The 24,069-nt window shown below is 39.5% G+C and overlaps 2 protein-coding genes across 3 annotated transcripts; both read left to right on the top strand.

Annotated features, from left to right (window-relative positions):
• The first annotated feature begins 1,919 nt into the window (after window positions 1-1,919).
• On the top strand, window positions 1,920-10,298 carry bdh2 (3-hydroxybutyrate dehydrogenase, type 2). Its single transcript, XM_080029297.1, has 10 exons — window positions 1,920-2,011; window positions 3,122-3,212; window positions 5,353-5,431; window positions 6,837-6,933; window positions 7,666-7,774; window positions 8,158-8,218; window positions 8,394-8,507; window positions 8,907-8,965; window positions 9,078-9,170; window positions 10,176-10,298. Exons 2-10 carry the CDS (start codon window positions 3,141-3,143, stop codon window positions 10,227-10,229), a joined length of 738 nt encoding a protein of 245 aa, XP_079885423.1. The 5' UTR covers window positions 1,920-2,011; window positions 3,122-3,140; the 3' UTR covers window positions 10,230-10,298.
• Window positions 10,299-11,942: 1,644 nt separating this feature from the next.
• On the top strand, window positions 11,943-23,963 carry LOC307251628 (sodium/hydrogen exchanger 9B2). 2 transcript variants are annotated; one of them, XR_013844907.1, is made up of 13 exons: window positions 11,943-12,015; window positions 13,384-13,672; window positions 14,532-14,733; window positions 15,147-15,317; window positions 16,712-16,854; window positions 17,094-17,221; window positions 19,760-19,935; window positions 20,355-20,461; window positions 21,090-21,239; window positions 21,499-21,607; window positions 21,922-22,058; window positions 22,285-22,596; window positions 22,926-23,963. XR_013844907.1 is itself a non-coding variant. In XM_080029003.1 (13 exons), the coding sequence occupies exons 2-13, from the start codon at window positions 13,439-13,441 to the stop codon at window positions 22,982-22,984; spliced, it is 1,800 nt and encodes a 599-aa protein (XP_079885129.1). In that variant the 5' UTR covers window positions 11,943-12,015; window positions 13,384-13,438; the 3' UTR covers window positions 22,985-23,963. The 2 variants fall into 2 exon arrangements, 1 of the variants encoding a protein (XP_079885129.1); XM_080029003.1 differs by having other exon boundaries at window positions 22,285-22,468.
• The last annotated feature ends 106 nt before the right edge of the window (window positions 23,964-24,069 follow it).

A 24,069-nucleotide genomic window follows, 5' to 3' on the forward strand; every position in this document is an offset into this window, starting at 1 on the left:
ATGCATGAGATTTTCAATAGGCCCGGAAGACCTAAGAAGGAAGCACGGGAACACAGTTGCAGAAGAAACATTTGACCTGTTGCAGTCAGAGAATAGCATGATGTAATCGACCAAGCACTTGTCTTTGCATGTTATTGTCTTCTGATTGAAGTGTATCTTGGGTCTGTAACAGACTCAGTCCACTTATCCGTAGTTGGTGGTGGTGCCCCTTTCATGGCCTTGTTCAAGAATGGCTGCTGGGGAGCGGGTCAAACCGAGAAAATGGAAAAATTAACATAGGCTACATATTTTATCAACATGACTTTATCATCATAAAGTCTGATTGGCTCTCAAAGTCCTGCCTGACACTCAACATCAGTAAAACAGCATGTATGTATGTACTTTTATAGTAGGAAAAATGGAAATTAGCCTGATATTATTGTTAATGGAGAAAGGATCCAGACTGTTTCACATTTTAAATATTTAGGAATAACTGTTGACTCACAGCTCTCATTTAAGAAACATGTGAAGCAGGTGTGTAATAGAGTCAAGTTCAATTTAAGGAATTTTAGGTAAATCAGGAACCAGCTCCCTCTAGCAGCAAAACTCTACATGCACTTCATGATCTTTTCACACATCTCATACTGTATCACACGCTGGTCACAAACTGGAAAAACAACACTTGATCCACTGCAAACACTTTATAAACAAACACTCAAAGTACTGGACAAAAAGCCATTAAGATATCACCACTGTAACATAATTCAAAGACATAATCTTATGACCTTTGAAAGTTTTGTGTTTCCTGCTGATGTATGTTTACTTTATAAAATAATGCACAATTTGGCCGCTCCTCCGTTGAAGGAGTTTGTGTCACTGCGCCCAGACAATGGAAGGAGAACTAGAACGTCCAACAGAGGGGAATGTGTAGTAGGCTACAGCACAGATCCACTGAGTTTGTCATGTCCGTTTTCCATTTAGAGCCACAAAGTCTTGGAAATCAGTAGCCTACTAAGCGAGATAAGAGAGTGGAACACCTTAGCTGGTTTTAAATGTAAGATGAAATCATGGCTGAAATGAACCCAAGCATGTACCCATCATGCATCGACTGTTGCTTAATGTTGTGATGTCCTTTTTTCTTGTTGTGCTTTTGATGTTGTTGTTGATGTGTTGTCCTAATGTTGTGATTTTATTGTTCGTATTTTGTTGTTGTGTTTTACTGTTGTAAAATTGTGTTATTGTTTTTATACTTCAGTGTTAGGTTTCCCTTTTTACAGAGATGTTGTCCTCTGTTTCCTGCCCAGGGACTACAGATTGTAAATTAGCTTATAGCTAACTCTGGTACTGCTAATGAGCTGTGCATTGTCACTGCTAAATAAACAAATAGATAAATAAATCACGGACTGACCCAGGCAAATCTTTCTTCAGGTCCCATATTTTCATCACCATTATTAAGTCTTAATGTCAGAAACTGACATTTCAAGGAAGGGTCACATCCACAAGCTTTTGAATTTGCCTTCAATAGGCAAACATGAGAAGTTAATACTGGGAGAACGGCGATGGGAAATAATTTGTATTGAGATAGAAATAAAAATACCAGAGGACATACAGATGCACCAAAATATTTTTTAAATCGGATTTAGATTAAGAAATAATGTGTCTCACTTGTGCTTAGACTTGCCCATGGAATGGAAATGTAGATGTTCACATTTTGAAAATAATCTTGACTTTCCAGACTTTTCAGGTTGGATAAGGAGTTGAAACCACTCATGGCTAAGTTAATGTATTCTCTTACAGGAAAAATATGTAGGCTATTAGTCCTACTATTTCACAGTAAACTAACTTGCCCCTGCTGGTCAAAGACTATAGCTTACTGCATTCTTAATATTTCATACAAGCTGCTGTCACACACACTTCCTGGTTTGTAACCAACAGGGATACGAGCAGAAGGTCACATGACGGGGCTCGTCTGAACCATAGATAGTATAATAAAGGTCTGAACGTTAGCATTGAAGCCTGGAGGACCTGAGGGGTGAGTTACCAAAATCAGTTTTTTTTTTAAAGACTTAATCGTGCTCGACTTTGCAACCTATGATCAATATATGGACAGTAACAAATCCTACAAGGTTGTCAGTGTGTGATTAGCGTATTTTTTTTTAACCCGTGCTGTAACTTGTAGCCTATAGTTTAGAGTTTTTGAGGCACGTGATTATGCAACAATCAAAAACAGAGAAGTGATTGCAGACAGGGCATGCAGGAAATACCTAGGATCAAATAATTGCACAGTAGCAGGTGTGTTAGCTGAAGTTACATTCATTTATATAGCAGTAGTGGCTTAATTCATCTGTAAAGAGACAAACATGGCCGCTAGTAAGGACTGACCGTTGTTGTTTTGGTGTGTCACTATGGCCCAAATTAAATTGATATAGTATCTAATAGTTTCCACAGTAGCTTTCTTGTAGCATCATCACAACATTTGAGTTGGTGCACCACTGATTTCGGCTTTGTAATGTAGGGTATTCTTTATCATCATAGCGAAATATAAAGAACATAGAGCAATATAAGCACAGTGATATGTAGCCTATGAAGATGTAACATAATAACTTTTACTATGCCAGTGATTAAATTCTATATGTACAGCCTGTGACTTTGTAATTATTGATTACAGTGTACTAGTAAGGACACAGCAACCATGGGTGGCTGAAGAATGAATTCAGATTCACAAGATATGACACCACACCAGATACACTCATAGCAGGGGTTATAAAGCTCAGTAAAACATCTTGGGAGCCATTTTTCCTTTAATCTTCAACCTGTGTATTGTGCAACTGGCCTTTCTACAATTATTCCAAGCAAATGTAAACCCTTTGACATACTGGGTGTATGTTTTAGCACTGAGTAAACATGTTGTGACAGACAATTCAACAATAATGCCCTGTATTTGACTCAATACTGTTTTTTTTCTATTTGTAATAATTTTTCTTCACTTGCAAACTGCCATTATCATTCAATAACACATTTTAAATAACTAATGAAAGCTCAGCGGGACTCTTTCCCCTCAAGAAAGAGAGCGTGCATCATCAAAATGAACCAATTGTATTTGTATAATACTCCATTTTCTGTGTGTTTGTTTTTTTCACAGCCACAGTGAAAGGTGCACTATGGGCCGTCTGGACGGGAAAGTCATTGTGTTGTCGGCTGCTGCGCAGGGGATTGGACGTGCTGCAGCAATAGTAATGAGCTTTAATAAGATTATATTTGTCCCGCTGTTAGATTCCACACCAAACTGCAGAGGAGTTTAGTTAATAGCAGTGTGGTGTGCAAATTGAAAGCAGTGCACATTCTGACTACATGGCGTATTCTTGTAACCAATTTTTTTTGTAATGCGACAGCAGGTTTTAGGTTTTAGTATTGCTGACTTCCCACTTTGTAGTGGCCATTTGAGAGAGTAAAGTGTGGCATTGCTACATTATTTTGAGCCAAAAATAATTTTGTACAGGCACATACACTACATGCATTATAATTCAGCTGCATGCATTAAATTTAGTCCTAGTTTTAGCAAATATTTAAGCCAAACAGGGGAAAAAGCTCAAATCACTAAGAAATATAAAAGCTGTTATGTGAACACATTTCATCAATACATTGTTTGAAAGGAACAGCCAATGTCATGGAGATTATAGGCTTTTTTGTGCGCATTTTTACATTATATCACATCACTCAACATGTGCGTAGTAGATAAGCATCCGGATATATTGATCCTTGAGATGATGCAAACACACTTTAGGGCAATGCCCATTCAACTATCCTCTGATGAGATATTCTTCCCGAAGAGAAAGCAATACACTTGACAAACCTCACATGCGTGCTTGTCAAGATTAGGTCATCATCACATCCAATCCCTTCAAGTGATTTCTGTGTTTAACCATGCATTGTATTACAGGGACTTGTAGTTGGTGTCGTGTAGGGGGATTTCTAATACAGAGATGTCCATTTAGGTCCCAGATCAGTAGGTCTGAAAATCACTTAGTATTAGACGTAGTGTGAGGGGGGGAGGGGGGAGGACTGTTGAACCTTAAAAGGCTGTACCCTGCTGATGGTATGTGATCTCTGGTTAATGATGCAGTCACTCCAATCAGCTATTACCTGACCCGGACTAAAAGGTGGGATTAAGGGTTAATGGTTAGAAATTGAGATTCGGTCAAAAGACACGAGGTAATGGGGATCAGTCAAAGAGAGTGACTAAGTGCATTCAAGCAGTGATTCAGATGTAATAAGAAGCAGTAAAAAAGGACCTGCGTCTCGCTATTCCCAGTTTTGTTTCACAACCCAAACTGTTTTTTTTTCAATTGCTAAACCACAGTGGGCACAACTGGAGCGACATGTGCAAAACTCTAACAACAGTATGCAGAGCAGCGGTTCATTCAGACCAAACTCTAGCTCGTTTTTCATTGCTTAAACACAATTTTCAAAACTCTACACGCTTATCTCATGGCTTAACCACAGCCTGCACAACACTGTGGATTTCCAGCACTTTTTTCAAATGCTAACGCACTGCCGCCACAACTATAAACCACACATTCAAAACAGAATAGATATCAGCCTAGTGCATTTGCACTGCGGATTGCAATTTCAACTGAAACACTAAGATGTCTTGTTTTAGACTTGTTAGTGAACATATATACAGTAAAAGGGAAAGCTCAAAAATAGATATTTTTTGGGAAATGGACCAATGAAGACAGGTTGTTGGAGGGAGAAGAGTGGCAGTGAGAGTGTGGATATGTGGAGGAAGACCTAGAAGACATATAGCTGTAATGTCTGATGAAATACAGTAAGAGCTACACTGATAGACCCTGTTGTGAATCATGGTCTCTCATTGAGAGAGGCAGGGTTGAGGGTGCAACCCAATCTGCAAAAATCTAAAGTTGCATCTGTAATACGAATTTTCCAGCAAACAAACAGCTTAGAGTTGCATCCTTACAGTAAATGACAACATTACAGGAATTGATTTCTGCATTACAATTATAGAATATTTACACAGATAAATACTACATTTGGAAATGTTTTCAGTAAAATATACAAAAAATGTGTATCTATTGAAGCAAACTTCTGATTTTCATGTCTTTTTGTTTTCCTAAAAAAACTGGTATGTTATAAAATAAACAATTTCATGTGAAATAATTTCACCCTTTCATCAAAGAAAATATTACGTAATTTGTGTGAAATAACTCAAATTATTCAAACTGTAAAGATTAAAAGTTTGTAATTTGTGTATTGGGATTTGATGCTAGTGTTTGTACTCTGAGCATGTTCTGAGTGACAGTGTGTGTTATCTCAAAAACAACTCTGAACTGGCTTTGGTCTTCTCCTATGTAGGCATTTGCAAAGGAGGGAGCTAAAGTCACAGCAACAGACATCAATGGGGAGAAACTAAAGGAACTGGACAGCATTGAAGGTAAGATTGAGTTATGTTGGTCTGAGGCTGCCATCTGCTGGACAAACCAGTGTGATGCAGCCAGGGTGGCTGAGACATGTCTGTCATTTGGAAGCTAGATTTGGGTTTATTTCATAGATAGTGATTTATTTCTATAGTTTATCCCAACAAGGCAACACAATTTATGTTCATTGTTAATTATTCCGCCTAATAAGGATTTAAGAACAATTCTGGAAAAAGTCTTCAATGCCTTCAAATGAGTCACTGTATTCGGCCTACTCTCTAAAACCCAAATATATAGAGAGGAAAATCAGAGACTGTTAAATTAATTCAAGATGTTATTTTATCCGTTTGTTTATTTTGCTTAAAAATGACCACCTTTGGGAAATTTTTATTTATCTCGAACAATCAACCTACTGTAAAGGACATGGAATTCACAGTAGAAAAAGATAAACCACAAACAAACATAGATAAATCATTCAGATTCCAACAAAAAAGGCATATATGAGAAGTAGCCAGCAGAAGCATAATGCGTATAGGCCTCTACTTTACAACATCATATTATTTTAAATATTTAAATAGGTATACATGTGTAATTGATAGAATGTGTGTTAAAGCTGGGGTGGAGGATTTTGGGAGAAAATGGCAGTTGGGATAGAGATTCGAATCCAAATACCTCAACCGCTCCACTTGTTCTCTTTGGTCCCTCCCTTATGGTCCCTCCCTGACACGCTCTACACCAACAAAGTCATGCCAAAGTGAATGGACAGTCCCAACAGCCAATAAGAACAGAGAATCGGAGCCTCGCTCTGATTGGTCAAAGTGTCAAGCTCATGTTAACTTTGACCAATCTGAAATCATATACCCCAGCTTTAAGTACACTTTTGTTTTTGCTCCCATTTTTCATGAGATGGACTTAAAGATCTAAAATTCATTCCAGATACACAATTGTACCATTTCTCTCAAACATTGTTCACAAATCTGTCTAAATGTGTGATAGTGAGCACTTCTGCTTTGCTGAGATAATCCATCCCACCTCACAGGTGTGCCACATCAAGATGCTGATCTGACATCATGATTAGTGCACAGGTGTGCCTTAGACTGTCCACAATAAAAGGCCACATTTAGACAGATTTGTGAACAATGTTTGAGAGAAATGGTACAATTGTGTATCTGGAATGAATTTTAGATCTTAAGTCCATCTCATGAAAAATGGGAGCAAAAACAAAAGTGTTGCGTTTATATTTTTGTTGAGTGTATTTGAGTGTTGTCACTCACTTTGTTCATTTTACAAAACTCACTGTGTCATTTAAACCAACATCTCTTTCAATAAAAAGTAAAAATAATGACTAAAATTTGTTATTTTTTAAATAAATCCTTAACGTACCAGAACCAAAGCTTCTCTTTTTCTCTGCATCACAAACAGGGATCAGGACCAAGGTTGTTGATGTAACAAAGAAGGACCAAGTTGAAGCCCTGGCCCTGGAACATGACCATGTGGATGTGCTGTTCAACATTGCTGGGTATGTTGTTTTCCCTCCTTATTGAATCATCATATGATATTCTCCGCCTTTACAGTCAGAAATTCTCTCCTATCAACGAGCCACACTGTTGCACTTGGTGACCTGTTCCTTCATTACATGTTATAAAGAGCACTGTTAATAATGTACCTAATTAACCATTGTGTCAACCAAATGCACTATTAACTCATGTTTGAGTAGTACTTGCTAAAAACTTCAGGGCCCAATTTTTACAGACATACTTAGATAACATTTTTGGTTTAGTCTTTTCTTGTGATTTGACAGGGTCGTTTGATGGGGTCTACAATAATAGAAATAAAAAGTATTGCAAACCTTACCCTTTGACATACTATGACTGCACAGCTCTCCCTCTTGTATTGTCAAGAGTCTCCATATGAAGCATGTTTATCCATTTCCTACTTACCTACATTTCAGAAATCCCTATACCTTAAGGTTTAACCTCTTGACCTTTTTCCAATCCCCTTAACAAAGGTGGCTAAATTGATACTTAAAAGGCTCAGTCATTTGTTGTGGTGGTTAACGCAGCATCTTCTACAACTGTTTATTTTAAGTTTAATAATTAGAAATCTCTTTTGTTTTTGATTCTGATTGAGATTTCTTACATCTTGGCTTAAGCCATATATGTCTGGATTATTACATGTAACGCTGTCATTTGTCATACCGTGAGCTTGTTTTTGCTGCTTTTCTAATTCGTGTGCAATCTTCTGTTTACAGGTTTGTGCACCACGGCAGTGTGTTGGACTGCGAAGAGGCCGACTGGGACTTCACCATGAACGTGAATGTCCGCAGCATGTACCTCATGTGCAAGGCTTTCCTGCCTAAGGTGACCTTTTCCCCACTTGACCTTAATGCTCAACATGCTTTAACCTGTTGTTGAGAGAATGGGGGAAAAAAGGTTCTCTGCTCTTGTAAATTGGGTGACATATGCTTTTATTTTGTTCCCATCCTTTGTCCCCTGGGATTAGCTTGTATTACTCTGAGCCTGTGACATGATGGGAGGTGACTGCCCAATCACTAATCCATTTTAAACCCACAAACAAAACAAACTGGTTCAAACAGGATTTTTTGTTGGAATCATAGCACATTTAAAAAAAAAAATCCTCATGTAAAAATGAAGTCCTAAGACGGTTGCGTAATTCTACTCATCATTTCTACCAATTAGGTTCTGTCTGGATGTCACCCTCCTAATTTATTGTGTCATTCTAGATGTTGGCAAAGAAGTCTGGAAACATTATTAACATGGCATCTGTTGCATCAAGCATAAAAGGTAAAAGATCCCCAGCAAATCTTTTCGCTGAAGAACAAATATTATTGCCAATTGAAGTTTACATTAAGCTGTAGAAGTATGTCCATGTACATTGTAATCCTCTTAGCTCAGATAATTGCTTTGCATACGTGCGTGTTGATGTGTGTGAATGACATCTGTGTTTTCCTGGACACAGGTGTTGTTAACCGGTGCGTCTATAGCACCTCCAAGGCCGCAGTGATCGGGCTCACCAAATCTATAGCGGCTGATTTCATCGACAAAGGCATTCGCTGTAACTGTGTTTGTCCTGGTAGGTTTGGAAGGCAGGAAAAAAATATCCATGTAGCCGGGTCCTTTTTAATTCTTCCTCTAAGTATTACTCAAGGTTCTTGGTATTTAATTAGATAACACTATACTGGAGCTACCTTGAATACAAATTAAACCGCTAATGTTTGAGGACATTTTGCATTTCAAACACAACCAAGCCTTGAGTTTGCCCTTTCACAGGCTGTCCGTCTATAGAAAAGCTTTGCCAACTCTTCAGTAGTTTATTTGTACAGCAGATCTGAACTGAACCCAGTCATAGCTATTTTGCCATCAGAATAATCCATTTCCTCAAAGTGTATTCATATTTATCATGATGTATGTAATATTGTTATTGTTCTTATAATGAAGGTTATTATTTAATATCCCCCCCCCCCCCCCTCAGGTACAGTTGATACTCCCTCACTGAGGGGAAGGATCGAGGCCCAACCTGACCCAGAACAGGTATGGTGGCCCATAGTAATTACACCTTATCTTGGTTTCCACAAGAAGACATCCTAATAGCTGTATTGAATTACATAAATGCTAATACTGTCTCTCCTCTCTTTCTCCTCAGGCTTACAAGGATTTCATGGCAAGACAGAAAACAGGCAGAATGTGCACAGCTGAAGAGGTGGCGTTCCTGTGTGTGTACCTGGCTTCAGATGAGGTAAGTGATTGAAGATAAGGGATCTCTATTATGTCGTCCATGCACCTGGAACAGTATATTAAAGTCAGGTGGTGTTTGCAGGGTGGTGTATGCTGTACTTTGGATTTTTTTCTAGGTCTTTGAATGGCTTTGAAACCCAGTGGGAGTAAACCATTAAATACTGGATAATTAAAGGTCCCATATTATGCTAAATGCACTTTTTAAATGTGTTCTAACATATCCATGGGTCCACGGTGTGCCTAGAGACTGCCAAAATATTACAGAAAATAACAATCTCTCCTGTTCTCACTCTCCCCCTTTCTGAAACTCCCACCCCTCCCCCCCAATATACTCCAGTCAGAATTTTCCCCTTTTCTGACCTCACAAACTGGAAAGCCAGAAGCTTCCACTGTGCAGCCCACACCCCTATTTCTTATTGGTCCACAGCCCTGACAGACAGAGGGCGAGGCGTATCTGGCTTTGCTTCTGGACAGGGGGCGGGGGCAGCTCAAAGATTGTATATTTACGAGGGGAGCTGCAGCTCTTTTTAAAAAATAGGCCATTGTGAGATTAGCTGAACATCAGCATAGTACAATAAATTATCTGAAAGTTTTTTTCAGCAAACAATTAAAGAAAAACGTATTAGGGACCACTAAGACCATATAATATGGTGTATAATAGTACCGAAAAGTGTATAATATGGGAGCTTTAAAGGCTGATTCCAGTATTTCATTAAAGACTCAATATACTTGCATGAACTGTTTTCATGCCAAGAACAATTGTTTTCCTGGCAGTGGGAAAAAGGCTTTGAAACTAAATCTACATGCTTCAAATCCTCATGTTTGGAAATAATACATAAAGATCATTTAATTGAAAGTAAACACACAATTATTTATAGGTTAATTTTTGTTGTTGTTGTGATAATTAGTCTTATAGAGTAGGTATAGAGGAGCTAAGCTTATTGGAGCTGATCAGTGTAATATCCTACATTTCCCAGTGCCCTAATGTTTTTATGCTCCTTCACAGTCTGCCTATGTGACCGGGACAGAGCAAATCATCGATGGAGGCTGGAGACTGTGAAAAATGGCATTGACAGCAGTAGAGGCAGTCGTCTACTCATTTGAAACCCAATAAAGTTTACAAAATTAAGACTTTTTTTTCTTCTTTATTTTGCTTATCATGTTAACTGATTATGTGACATGTCCTTTGTCATGAAGGGACTATAACCTATATCACAACTATAGGGGAGAACGGGGTAATTTGTCACACGGGTAGGTTGTCACAATCGTTATATCTCGGAACCAGAAGGCGCTGTCTGTTAAATATTGGTATGTAAATATCCACAACTGGGATCAGAGGTCACCTACATAGTCTTCCTTGGAGTTAGACTGCTGCATTTGAGGTGAGAGGACTGTTAGTGTTTTTCATGTCAAATTGAAAATATTTAGCTCCTCAGTATTTTTCTTCTGGGCTTTTACACAATGGGTTTATAACAAAACACTTGTTACCCTAAACAAGTGTGAAGGGTAAGCTAGAGTTTAGGTTGTTTTTAGCAAGCTAATTAGTTGTCAGATGGTTGTTGGCCTTGATGCTAGCAATAAATTCCAGTTGGGGTTGGTCGTCACATTTTTTGGGGGGTTGGTTGTCACATGTTATCCAAAGGATGCAGCCAGGAAAGGAACCCAATAACAAAAGAAAATGTCAAGCTGTATCCTCACTGACACCCCAGAGAAGGAGAGAATTGAGCAGGAAAGGCAGCTAGCATGCAAAAGAGAAAAAGGATAACAAAATCAAAACGACCCAGTGCATCCCAAACTAGACCAGTTGCCAAGGCTACTGCACCCCAGTGCACTCCACCCCAGCTGGGGAAGAAGAAACATAAGAGAAAGAGACAGGTGGAGGAATCTTCATCAGATCATTTGTGTTTGGTTTGTATGGAAACGTTCTCCAGCACCCGTTCAGGGGAGGTAAGGGAGAAGTGTTGTATGTGCAACCAGTGGGCACACACTCTCTGCTTAGTTAAGAGTGAGCAGACCCTACATTTGCCATCACTGTAACTCAGATAGTGAATGTGTGTATCCTTGAGTAGGCTATTATTGTAAGACCTATTTGTTTTGTTATTTATGTTGCTACATACAGTAGGTTGGTCTTAATATGGATTTCCTTTTTGTTAATTCCTTGCTCATTTTGTGTTAAGATGCATACATTTATGTAGGCCTATTTTTCAACTTGACAATGAAATTAAACTTTCAAATGTAGTTCTGCTTTCTTGCCTTCTTTTTAAGATTTTTCCCATTAAGATAACATCGTGACAAACAACCCCATAGTGTGTGACAACCGACCCCTTGATGGGGTTGGTTGTCACAATGTGTTAGAGTGTCTTTGATGGTAAATTTCTTCTTTATTACAATAAGTTAGAAAAAGTGAGGGGTTTACATTTCAAGCCAACACCTTAAGCTTCAATTTAATGTAGGAATGACTATTGAAAGATGTTTAGGTAATGAACAATTCTCACTAGAGTAAAAAGTGTGCCTACTTACCCCGGTGTCCCCTACTGTATTCTGTTGTCATCTCATAATACATCCCTGGCTAAATATTTTACAACGCAAATATATCAAGTGTGTTAAATGTGATTGATAGCATACTGAAATTCAAACATCATCAACAACGACCTTGACTGACTTTTTCCATTTCACCTAACTTTACCCCCCCTCGCGTCTCACAGTTCACTCCTGTGCGCAGTAGGTGGGAGGGACTACCGTGCTTCCTTGGCCATCACTAATCCGCCTGACTCCCATTTCCCAGCAGGTCTATATAACACAGGAACTCCGCTACTGCTAAGCAAGGACAATGTTTACGGTTTGAGGTGAGCTGCTTTTTTCTGCTGGTATATATTTAGGGGAAGCCCGTCTGAATGGGTCACGAGTGGTCTAGCCAGCAAACCTATCGCGCCTTGTGTGGACGTCACTGTCAGCTGTTGATAGGGGGCATGCAGCCTGCCATCCAGCTACGGTTAGGCTGAGGCAAGGTATCCAACACCGGACGGCCGGGACTGTACTCTTAGCGCGAATTTGAAAGATTATTCACATGTGTGTCAACGTAGATCATCAAATTTAGCTGGTCTACGCATGGTCCTTATTTAAGAGGTCCTTGTAGCGCATAATTGGTGTTCAATGGCAGCCGGGTGTTACATTGACGTTAGCTAACGTAATATACAGCCCCAAAGCGTCTATAAAGTGGTTATCACAGTGAAGTGGTATATTTGATAGGGAGGAATATGGTGTTACGGTCGTCTGTGGACTATCGCTACTGAGATAGGACGTTGTTGTCCGATAATGGGTGTTACATTGACGTTAGCTAACGTAATATACAGCCCCAAAGCGAGGGACATTGACCTGGTCCCTCGAGAGGTGTAGATGTGCCTCCTCTATGTGGAGCTGGGGTGGTTATTTGTTGTCATAGGAAGAAACGTAGGCTTCATTGGCAGTACACTGAACCATACCCCGAGAGACATGGCATTAGCCTTGGCTAGCTTACATTACTTTACTTAGTTGGCTAGCTTTATGGCTACCAATTGTTGGCAGTTGCTTGTTAATTCTAATGTGTCCCACCATCCGCTCTAACGCTTGCTAGATGTGCCATATGGTTGAGCCATAAGGATTGATTAGTGTGGTCCGTTCTCAATTGGATTAGCCAACGTCTGTTACCAAGAGAGTAACTGTCAAAACGATGTAGTAGCATGAGTCTGCCAGACATGGAAATTGCTTGTCAACGACGCATAGCTATGTGTGGCATGGCATACATAGTTTGAACTAAAAGCTGTTAAAAATAGAGCACGGAGACGAGTAAAGAGTGTAATACGTTTCCGCATAGTTACTCTTAGTTGTGCTCCACGTGGAAGTGTGAAGCGGCCAGCATACCGGTGTGGGTACCATATTAGCCTGAAAAATCCTTATTCAGACAGGAAACACGTGGCTAGTTTCTTTATAGGTCCATGGGCGTGTAGCCTGGTCTGTTTTCTTCCCCTCGATTAACCCCCTAATACCCCTCTTGCTCAGACCAAGTATAGTATTTGTTAAACCAAACAAACTCAGCTAACCTTTGTGTGAGATTAAATGATCACTTTTCAATGCCATGCCATGTTGCACAACGCCTGCAGAAGCACCAACTGTTCTCAAGTAAAGTACACAATCATTTTGTTTTCCTACTGATAAAAAACATGTTGTATGCACAGGAGCCTGTGGTCAGAGCTGGACCTACAGAAGCTAAAGTGAACGACCTGCCCCTCCATGGCCAATCCCACCCTTTGCCCCTTGGTTCAAGGTAATGTGAAAGAGAGTGAATTGAGTCTACCGAAACTACTTCAGCCAATCGCCATGGAGGACACTCAGCCCAAACCAGTTACCCCGGAGCCGAGCCCTGCACCCAGTCCGGTGCCTAGTCCAGCAGCCAGCCCAACACCCAGCCCAACACCCAGCCCAGTGGTGGACAGAATGGCTTTGCCTGTACTCAACCATACTGAGGTAGAGTAACTGAATCTCTTACAGTGTTAGCCCACGTGTAACCTAGTTATTCATTTACTTAATTGAAATAGTGAAAATACTGTTAATAGGCCTGACAGCCTATGAAAGCCTATTCATGATATGAAAATGGGTTCTTAAACGACAATGGCCTTTTTATATGCACTAAATAAGACTTTTTGAGCTGAATATGGATGATTGTTTTTCTGCCATGATGTGGCACTGCTTCTTTGTCTCTCTCGCCACTATAGTATTCTGTGTTGTTTTAATAAACCCCTCTCTAACCCTTTTTAAATTAATTGTAATGTTCCCGAACATAATTACTGAGCATTAATTAAAATGCAGCCAGAGGCCAAGTCAAAACTTTGTGCCAGTGTACCAGCCTGAGTAATGTGACCAGGAGAGTGGTGTGGGAGTCACCGTTCATATCTTCACTCTTCACTGTTATTTGCCAAGACATAGTAGCCTCTCTGTACTATGTTTGTATGACTAACCTTTGTGTTAAATACATTGATAGATAAGGCATAACACTTCATAAGGGTTTGGCAATTAAATAGGGTACAGGAACATCTACCAGTTTGCAAATTATTCCATGAGCATTGTGTTAGTATGATGACTCTTTTGATCTGCTGTTCTGTGCAAGATGTCCCTTTTTATGTTGATCACTAATCTACTTGTGTAAGGCCTGTATATTGATAAATGCTGTGTACTGTGCTGAATATTGGTGAGTGGCAATAGCCATTTTTAAAGGAAAATAAATACTTGTTTTAACATTTAATGCCTCTATAGATGAGCTGTTATGGCATCAACCAAAACATTACATCGGGCAGACATGACTGACATTTTTTTAATGCTTATCCAGCACTTAAACGTGAACCAGATCCAGGTGGTGGTACGGCGCTGTTCCTCTCCAAATGTCACCGAGGAGACAACCTTTTTTATTCCTCGAAACCCCATGCAGGATGCTGGCACCAACACAGACCCGCCAGTGATCTGCTGCCCCTTGATTCGCAAATTCTGCCCGTGTCCACCAAGAGGCCTTGTGGCCTCTATCGTTACCAAAGGTAAGCAAGGGGGGAGGGGGGCATGTTGTCAATCCCTTCCCATATGACCGGGAAGAAGTGCAGACGACATGAGAACCTTGTTTACCTTGAACATGCTCATGAGTTCAGAAATGTTAATAGTAATAATTATACTTATACTTACATTTATGTTTGTGTCACAAAACACCTGTGATGAGCAGTCCATCACCAATACGCTCTCTTGAGCCCTATTTATTGGTTTGGTTATTTATAAATTTATTTAATAAGAGGTTGAGAGATTGTCAATAAGAATACAACACACATACCAACACACATACATGTAGTAATCTGTTCATCAACCCTCTCATTTGTAATGCCTGTACTATCTTGATCACAGTATTGCTGTCTGTGACGTATTACATAAATGCTAACGTCTGATGTCCTTCTCCTTCCAGTCCTTCTGGCAGCTGTGCTCTTTGGAGTGGTGTGGTCTGTCACAGAGGACGAATGTCTTCCAGGGGGAAACCTGTTTGGCATCACAATCCTCTTCATCTGCGCAATTATTGGTGGTAAACTGGTGTCTCTCGTCCATCTGCCCAAACTTCCACCGTTCCCACCACTCCTGGGTAAGGTTGACACAAAGTACTAGTGTTTTACATGCAGGCATTATACAAGCCCTTATTTAGCATTTTGTTACACAGATGCCTTCACCACATTAATATTGAGTAGCTCAACTCCAGACAGAATCGGTGTTAAAACAGCTTATTTTACAAAGGAAATGCCTACCATGTCCAGGACAAGTAGACAGATAACAAGGCTCAGCTATGTGGTATTTACTACCATAGTTGTTACAATTGAAACAGATTGATCAAATATCGCAGCATAAATCATCTAGGTCCAGTCCAATGTGGCTTTGTATAACAAAGGAATCTACTGACTCATATGTTTTACTTTTATCTTTGATTTAAAAAGGATATAAGATATGAAGGCAGTTCATGATTAACTTTATAATCATATAACTCATTTTATACTCCGCTCTTAGTCTGCAACAAATAAGCTGCTGATGGGTGGGATTCTTTTGGTATTTTGTCTTTTTTAAATTATTATTTTGCAATGGTTGAAATGTGATAAGATATTATTTTCTGTTTTCATTCATCTGGAAGTGGATATCATAAGCCACCAGCGACAAAAGATCAAAATCTAGGAAACTGCAGCCACTCCCTCATTTGCAAACAACATCTTATGGCAGATTAAAGTTCAACTAAGATTGATCTTGGAGTTTGTGTCCCTCCTCCTTTACACTTATAATTATCCGGTCTTCTAAAGAGTGTTTTTGTTTACCACAGCCAGTGCCTGTTTCCGTGTGTTTTTTTTTAACATTCTGAAGGCGATGAATGAACTTCTCTGTCCCCACTCATTACCAGTTTGCTTTTGTATTATTTTCGTTGTTGCAGTTCATCGCTGCGCTTAATTTGATTAAAGTATTAATTCAAAAACCTATTTGAGAATACTTTTATAGCCGGTGATAATAAAGATCTTAAATTTAGCATAATTTACCAAATTCTTCATATCCATTGTAATGTGATTATTTTTAGTTTGTTAGTCAACTTATTGAACATGTTAAAATAAATGTTACCATTTTCAACTTAACATGTTGAAAACTTTTCTTGTCCTACCCACTCATACTTTTTTTATATATATTATTCAAATACAATAAATATACATTTTTAATCAATCTGTGTTTATGAAGTTCAAAGCTTTTGGACTTACAGTAACAACACAAGAAACAAAGGCTGATTGTGAATACTTTAGAGAAGGTTTGAGATCTGGTTGAAACCGGAATGATTTGTGCTGTAGGGACAGTGATCCCAGTTCCATGCTGAGTCTCCAAAGTTCAAAAAGCGACAGGGAGATCTTTCTTCTGTGTGTGTGTCTGTCTGTGTGTCTGTCTGTGTGTGTGCGTGAGAGGCATTCCTGAAGGGTTATCTTTCCTTTCTCACTCCCCTCCCCTGTGTTGCAGGTATGCTGCTGATGGGTTTCATGCTGAGAAATATCCCTGTGGTAACAGACGGGGTGTATATCAACTTCAAGTGGTCTGCGTCACTGAGGAACATAGCCCTGGCTGTCATTCTGGCCAGAGCTGGTCTGGGGCTGGATCCCATGGTATGCCACACACACACTCCACCTATACTCATTATACAATCTCATCTATAAAGTCTTATCTCTCTACACATGACTCCCCTGATATTTCTTGCTTTAAAAAATCTCCCTAATTGGTTATCAAGTCAATTTTTTGTTTCCACAAATCATTCTGTCCAATTTAACATGGCTACACTTGTTCATGCCAAGTCACTTAATCACTGTAACAAACTCTTGAAGGATGTGTGCATGTGTGTTCTCAGGCTCTGAAGAAGCTGAAATCGGTGTGTTTGCGAGTGGCGTGCGGGCCCTGCATCATAGAAGCTTGCACCGCGGCTCTCGTCTCTCACTTCCTCATGGGCTTGCCCTGGGAGTGGGGCTTCATCCTTGGGTAAATACAGCACAGCTTTTCTCCACACAAATAACAAGCTCTGCTATTATCTGTCGCAGCATGTCTAGGAGAGACGGACAAGCAAACCAGTAGGATTAAAATATATTTGCCGCTAGAATGTTTTGCCTTCTCTTTTATCATTAAATGGTTATACAGTGAGGCAACAGACGGGTCATGTAGGGAGAAAGGCAGATGTGTGATATTAACAAGGTCCCAAGAAGGAATCAGACCTGGGGCCTCATTTATAAAGCTTTCTACGCACAAAAACCTTGCGTAGACAGGCAGAATGTGCGGTCAAATGTGCGGTGGCAAAACGGTGGTATTTATAAAAGAATTCTTTGCGGAGAAGTGTGCGTATTCCCACGTAAACTTTTGACCATGCGTAGAGCTACCGCAAGGTTTTCCTGACTCGGGGAATCAGCGACACTCAATGGCAACACCACGAAATAAAGCTCTGTCATCGGAAAAACACACATATCCTTGTGAAATGCATGGCACCCAATGTATTTAATCAATTACATGTGCGTACCTATTGTTGCGAATATAGGCTACTGTTGTCTATGGCATGCAGTAATGATGTAGGTTGATTTACTTATCAAGTAGGTCTATACATGTTTTGGTTATATTTTTACATGCAATCTTATAGTTCTACTCTATAATAATATCATATACGTCGGGAGGTGTGTCCGTGAGTGGCCAGCGGGAGAGCAAAGTCAATATTTTAGGCTGTGTGTAAAAAGTAGTTTTGTACAAAGTTAAGGTCAAACATATTAATTAAAACTAAATATTTCGTTACATAAAATCATGTTATGAATTTAGCAAATTATTTTATGCATCTCTTTCCCATAACAACTAACCCTGGAAGTTTAAACTATAATCTGACGTTGTTGTTGGAAATGTGTGGATCTCACGGAAAGGGAACAATGCTTTGGAATAGACTATAGGCTAATGCATTATTTCACTTCTCACAACACATTTTATATAGGCCTACATATAGTCCAACAGGTTCGCTAATACGTGATATTTCATACAGTACAAAGTTGGGCAAAACAGTTTACCAAAGACTATAACGACTGTACCAATCATGATATGTGATCAGCGCGCGCGTGTGTTTGTGTTTTAGTAGCAGTTACAGCGACGCATGGCACGGGCTTTCTTCCTTTCCAGTCGCTTTCTTTGCGGCTGGTTGCCTCCCTTTTTGTCAGTCAAAATGTCGTGCTTATTAAGAGTGTCATCATATTCAGGAGCTATTTAGCATTCGCCATGTATGGTAGATTGTGGGATGAAACTGGGAGGTGAAGTGGGATGACACGGGCGGAGATCGTCTGCGCACAATTCACCGCAGGTGGATAATTATAAAGGGAAGATTGCGTGCAACAGTGCGCCGCACAGTTTTATAAATCTCAACTTTTTTTTTGCGCAGCACATTCTTGGCTTTGTGCGAACGCAATGTTTTGGGAAGGTTTCTACGCACACCTTTATAAATGAGGCCCCAGGTGCCTTAACGGCAAGGTCAAAAGCACCATTTGAATTCAGAATAGCTATTGCTTCTAAACCAAATTATGCAGAGGCCAAGTGCTCAATCAGTTTTACACAATAGTACATCTGTGGGACCTTTTAAGCGCTATTCAAGTATTGTAAAAAGTAATGAAAAAGAGAAGTTCTGTTAAAAAGCCTATGTTTAATTGGGCCTAGTTTAAAACATAGATGAATTTCTACCTCACATTAAGTTCTGTTTCCTTTGTAATGTTTCTGATATTTCGCTAACAGGAAGAGGGGAAAATCTTTTTATTTCTTCCAGTGTCTGCTGTGTGAGCAAAGCGTTGATAGATAGAGGCAGAGTGAGAGTTGTCACACGTTAATACCCCTTTCCCACTGACATGGAAGGCTGAACTTTGATGGCAGAGATAATTTAGACCATGGAGGAGATGTTCCCATGAAGCAGAATAGAGTGAACTGTTCCCACACGGTTCACATTACAATCTCTGATGTCTAAAGGAAAAATACATCTACTATTGACAAAAAGAAGGGTCTTTTCGATTTCTCCTTTTGCCCATGTAAATTCCGAAACAGTCTTTTTTTTCTGCCTCGTCAGCATTCGTATGCCGTCAGTAGTTTAACTCGAATCAGTGTTTGAAGGGTGGCTGGCTGCCAGTACAAATATTTTTGCACTGCCCTATGTCAGTTTTTGAAACGGACATTTAATGTAAGCATGAAGCAGTGTAGTGCTTTTCTTTTAATTTATTTTTTTAAAGATTGGTAGCTGAGTTCGAATGATCGGAAATGAGGGAGTTTGTGTTTTTTTGCAGCGTTGTAAAATGATCATCGTTAGACCAAGATCAAAATGATTGGCAACAAATTCAGGCCTGGTACCACATGTGAGCTGCAATGTAGTACACTATGGCTCATGCTGTAGAAATGCTTTCCTTGTGTACTTTAAGGTTGATCCCTTTCCGAAAACACTCCAAGGCGATTTCTTATTTGTTATGTCTCTGCAGTATTATCTACATTAATGAAATGTCCTTCCAAATTGTATAGCTTTGTGCTGGGCGCTGTGTCTCCAGCAGTGGTGGTTCCCTCCATGCTAGTGCTGTCCAAGAATGGTTACGGCTTGGAGCAGGGCATCCCCACCCTGCTGATGGCTGCGGGCAGCTTTGACGACATTCTTGCCATCACGGGCTTCACCACATGCCTGGGCATGGCCTTCGCAACAGGTACCCGCTCCCGTGGATGTGTTTTGTTTGTGTGTGTGTGTGTGTGCGTGAGAGAGAGAGAGAGAGAGAGAGGTGAAGGGTGAAATAAGAAGTGCTGAATTCAGTATTCTTTTCTTCGAAATGAAACCCCATCTTATCTCTGGGGTAGTGTGCTGCAGTGAAGGTCAACACATGAAATAACAAACTTCTATCTGTAGCTTTGTCAGGAGTCCAGCAGAGGGTGTGAGTGTGCCGTTTACTCTAAAAACATTTAATTTAATTTTTTTGCCAAGTCATAGTGCATTTTGTGTTTCATGACTCACGGTTTTCCACATTGTAGATCCTCTGCAGGGCTTTATTAAATGGCATTTAAAACATCTAATAAACACCTTTTTAATTGTATTCAATTAACAGTGTATTTTCCCTGCCGATCCTTCCAGGCTCCACTTGGTTCAACCTCCTGAGAGGACTGCTGGAGGTCGCTGGTGGGATGGTTGCTGGGATTCTTCTTGGTTTCCTCATCCAGTACTTTCCTAGTGTTGACCAGGTAGGTAATGCTCTTTGTAGCATTACTGTGACACCAGCCACAAAGACTATTGCTTAGTCATCCTTATACCACAGCTCGGAGAGAGCCGGCCAATGCAAATTATGAATTCTAAAGACCTTTTGATGAATACACTTTGGATTCCTAGCCAAGAACTAACAAGAAATCCTTTAGGGTTAAGGCCCAAGTAAACCATTAAAAAAAAATATATATATATATATATATATATATATATATATATATATATATATATATTTTTTTTTTTTTTTTATATATATTTCTATATATATATACATAGAAAAATCTGTAATATTTTCACGTTCACTTGAAAATAATCAGAAGGTTTACAGAATACACAATGTACTTTATAACATGTAACCGAAGAAGACCTATTACAGATTTTACACTATTTTCACATTTGCAATCAAATATAAGCAAATTTGTGGAACTGACCAACTTAACCCCTTTGTACAAAAAAACACCTGGCCAAACACTTTGGGTAGGCGAAGAATTAACATAATTTCACATTGGATGACTGGGAAATGCTGGCTATAAGCATGCATTTTTTAAAATGTATATTACGTGAACATATTCAATATTTATATATTAACTGTCCTTTTCTTCTACTTAGAAACACGTAGTGATGAAGCGATCCTTCTTGGTGCTGGGTCTGTCCGTCTTTGCCGTGTTCGGCAGCGGTGTGGCTGGGTTTCCAGGCTCTGGAGGCCTCTGCACCCTGGTGCTAGCGTTCCTTGCTGGCATCGGCTGGGGGGAGGAAAAGGTAAGGACATATGCACGCCATATCGCTAAGACATACACCATACATTTAAGTTTTCAATGTGCTGAGTTAAACATCTTTAGAGCTGACAAGGTTAACTTGGCAAAAAAAAGTTTATTTCATATATTGAGCTATTAAAGCACTCTATTTATCCAACCTAGTAGGACGTGCGGCAGGTTTGTCATCAATACATTATTAATTAAATGGCCACACTGCTGCGTCTCAAAGATAAAACCTGTCCTTGTGCCGTGTTTGTCTTTAGGCAGGTGTGGAGGAAGTGGTGGGCTGGGCGTGGGAAATGTTTCAGCCTCTGCTCTTCGGACTAATAGGTGCAGAGATTCGAATCTCTGAGTTGGAGGGACTTACAGTTGGTGAGATGTACAAACACACACACTCCTCCCCAGAATAACACAATGAGGTGGCTGTTATCAATGAGACATTCAAATTTGACTGTGTAGATGTAAATATATTTGCATAGACGAAAAATAACCCCCAGGAGTTTTTTTTATTATCTCTTTGACCAATAAATAATAAAACCTGAGTCTGTGTTAGCACTCATTCACTGTACTTTAATAGAAAGTTCCTGTTCAGTGTCACACACACAATACACACACACACAGTATGTATACACACCTTCTTTATATCAGTACCAACACCTGTGTCACTCCTTTGTATTTGTGTTTAGGTCTGGGTATAGCCTCACTGCTAATTGCCCTGCTGGTTCGAGTCCTGTTCACCTTTGCCTGTGTGTCGTTTGCGGGCTTTAACTTTAAGGAAAAATTGTTCATATCCCTGGCATGGCTGCCAAAAGCCACAGTGCAGGTAAGTGCTCTCTACTTTCAGAGAGTTTTAACTTTTGCTCAGTTTTACAGAACATAATTTATTGTATGAAATATATTTTTTAGAACTGAGATTAAGAAATACAGATATTTGGGTTTCTAATTTCACGTGTGGGGACGCATGGAATTATTGTTTTGTGATAAAGGTAAATAAATATGATTTGTCAATGAACATGGGAGGTAAACACCCTTGTCTTTGTCTTCATTAGGCAGCTATAGGCTCCACAGCTTTAGACATGGCCAGGTCAAAGGCAGACGTGCAACTGCAGAAGTACGGAATGGACGTGCTGACTGTGGCTGTGCTGTCCATCCTTCTAACAGCTCCTGTAGGAGCTCTTCTTATAGGTGTCACTGGACCTTATCTGCTACAGAAACCAAAGGACCCCACCTGTGGTGAGCGCCTCATCAAATCCAATTTATCAGCTTTTTATCTAGGTGGGTAAGTTTCTACATTCAACACTTCAATTCGACTCAGCCCGAGAATCCCGTCGAACCTCGCCTCCATAGCTGTGTAGTGAGTAGTGAGTATCCCTTTCCCTGCAGAGCTTTTTTTCATGCTTCACCTTTTTTGCAATAGATGCGTCCACCGAGACAAGGATTTGCATAGCTTTAGTATGCTTCTGTTTACTCGGCCTTTCAAACCTTCACGTCTTTTACATCCACACAACAGTGGCATTGTGGCTTTTCCAGGGGACCAACATTTGATTAACCACAGTGCAAAAGTGCAACTCATTTGTTTGTAGACCTGTCTTTAGCTTTTTATATTGTATTGTTAACGACATAATCTGCAAGTAAACAATCTTTTACTGTAGCTTTTCTAATTACACATTCCACTTATTATCTTTCCCAGGTATTAAAGCAGGTGAAAGTGACGATGAAACTCCTGTAACCTATGAGAGCACGCTCTGACAACACCCGTCTTCATCCAACAGGAGAGGACAATTCTAGAGACTTCCGATGTGCTTTCAAAACCTCGGATGTTTAAGCTTTCCTTTAGCCACCAAGTGTCTCTCTCTATCTGCCAGTCAGCTCCTGGTGCTTGCCACGCTGCAGGAAACACATTAATCGCTCTGTATTTATATTGCTGGTTGTTTTTCAGGTCTCAGTCTCCTCCAACCAAATTACCTTAATCTTTGTGTCTTGCTAGGCTGTATGACAAGAGATCTCTTTGCTTCTGATCCCCAAAAAAAACATTTCAATCAGATACATGTTCCTGCCGGTCATATTCACCAAATACACTATTTGCACTGCATTTCTGTAAACTCAAGCACTGAGCATTCGCTGCATCTGATAATGTAAAAGGTGCTGTACTTTATCACTATCAGTTTACTTTGCAGGGCTATGCAGGTCAATGTACTGGCAGTAGCAATATTTCATTGTTTTTAATTCGACTGAACGGTTGACACAAGCTGAAGTCTTTCGGTATTCTCTGCACAATCATTTTTAAAGCTTTGTGTTTGCTATGTGTGTATTTTTTATATGTTTAAGTTAAATATGTATTAGCTGTGTCTTGGTAATGAAAATGGTTTATGTTGTTTACAAACATTCAGAATATCTAAATGATCTACAGGTATAATACTTTCCTCTGACTTATTCACAATCTTGCAATTACTATGTCCACTGTCAATGTCATAAGGCTCTAAAATCATGTCAATGTTGAAAACCTACAAGTAAACCCTCCTTTTTATAGTTGGATTTCAAGGAACTTAAGTTTCCATTTTTGTGAAATATTTGATTTTTTTATTACAAAAAGTATGCAGTGTAACTTAAGATGTTTATGATTTAAATGTATTTAAATTTTAAGAGTTATTGTGTCTATTTATGATAGATGTACTTGATTGAGCATTAGTTTTTTACCATTTATTCTTTGAATAAATTATTAAACATACCAAGAATTGTCAGACTCTTTGATGTAGTTATACGGAAGTGTACATTCTGACAATACATACATGGTAGGCCTAGTGCCTACACATTTATATTCTGTGACTTGCTGT

This window comes from Ammodytes marinus (genome assembly GCF_949987685.1).
Source record: "Ammodytes marinus genome assembly, chromosome: 6".
Classification (NCBI taxonomy): domain Eukaryota; kingdom Metazoa; phylum Chordata; class Actinopteri; order Uranoscopiformes; family Ammodytidae; genus Ammodytes; species Ammodytes marinus.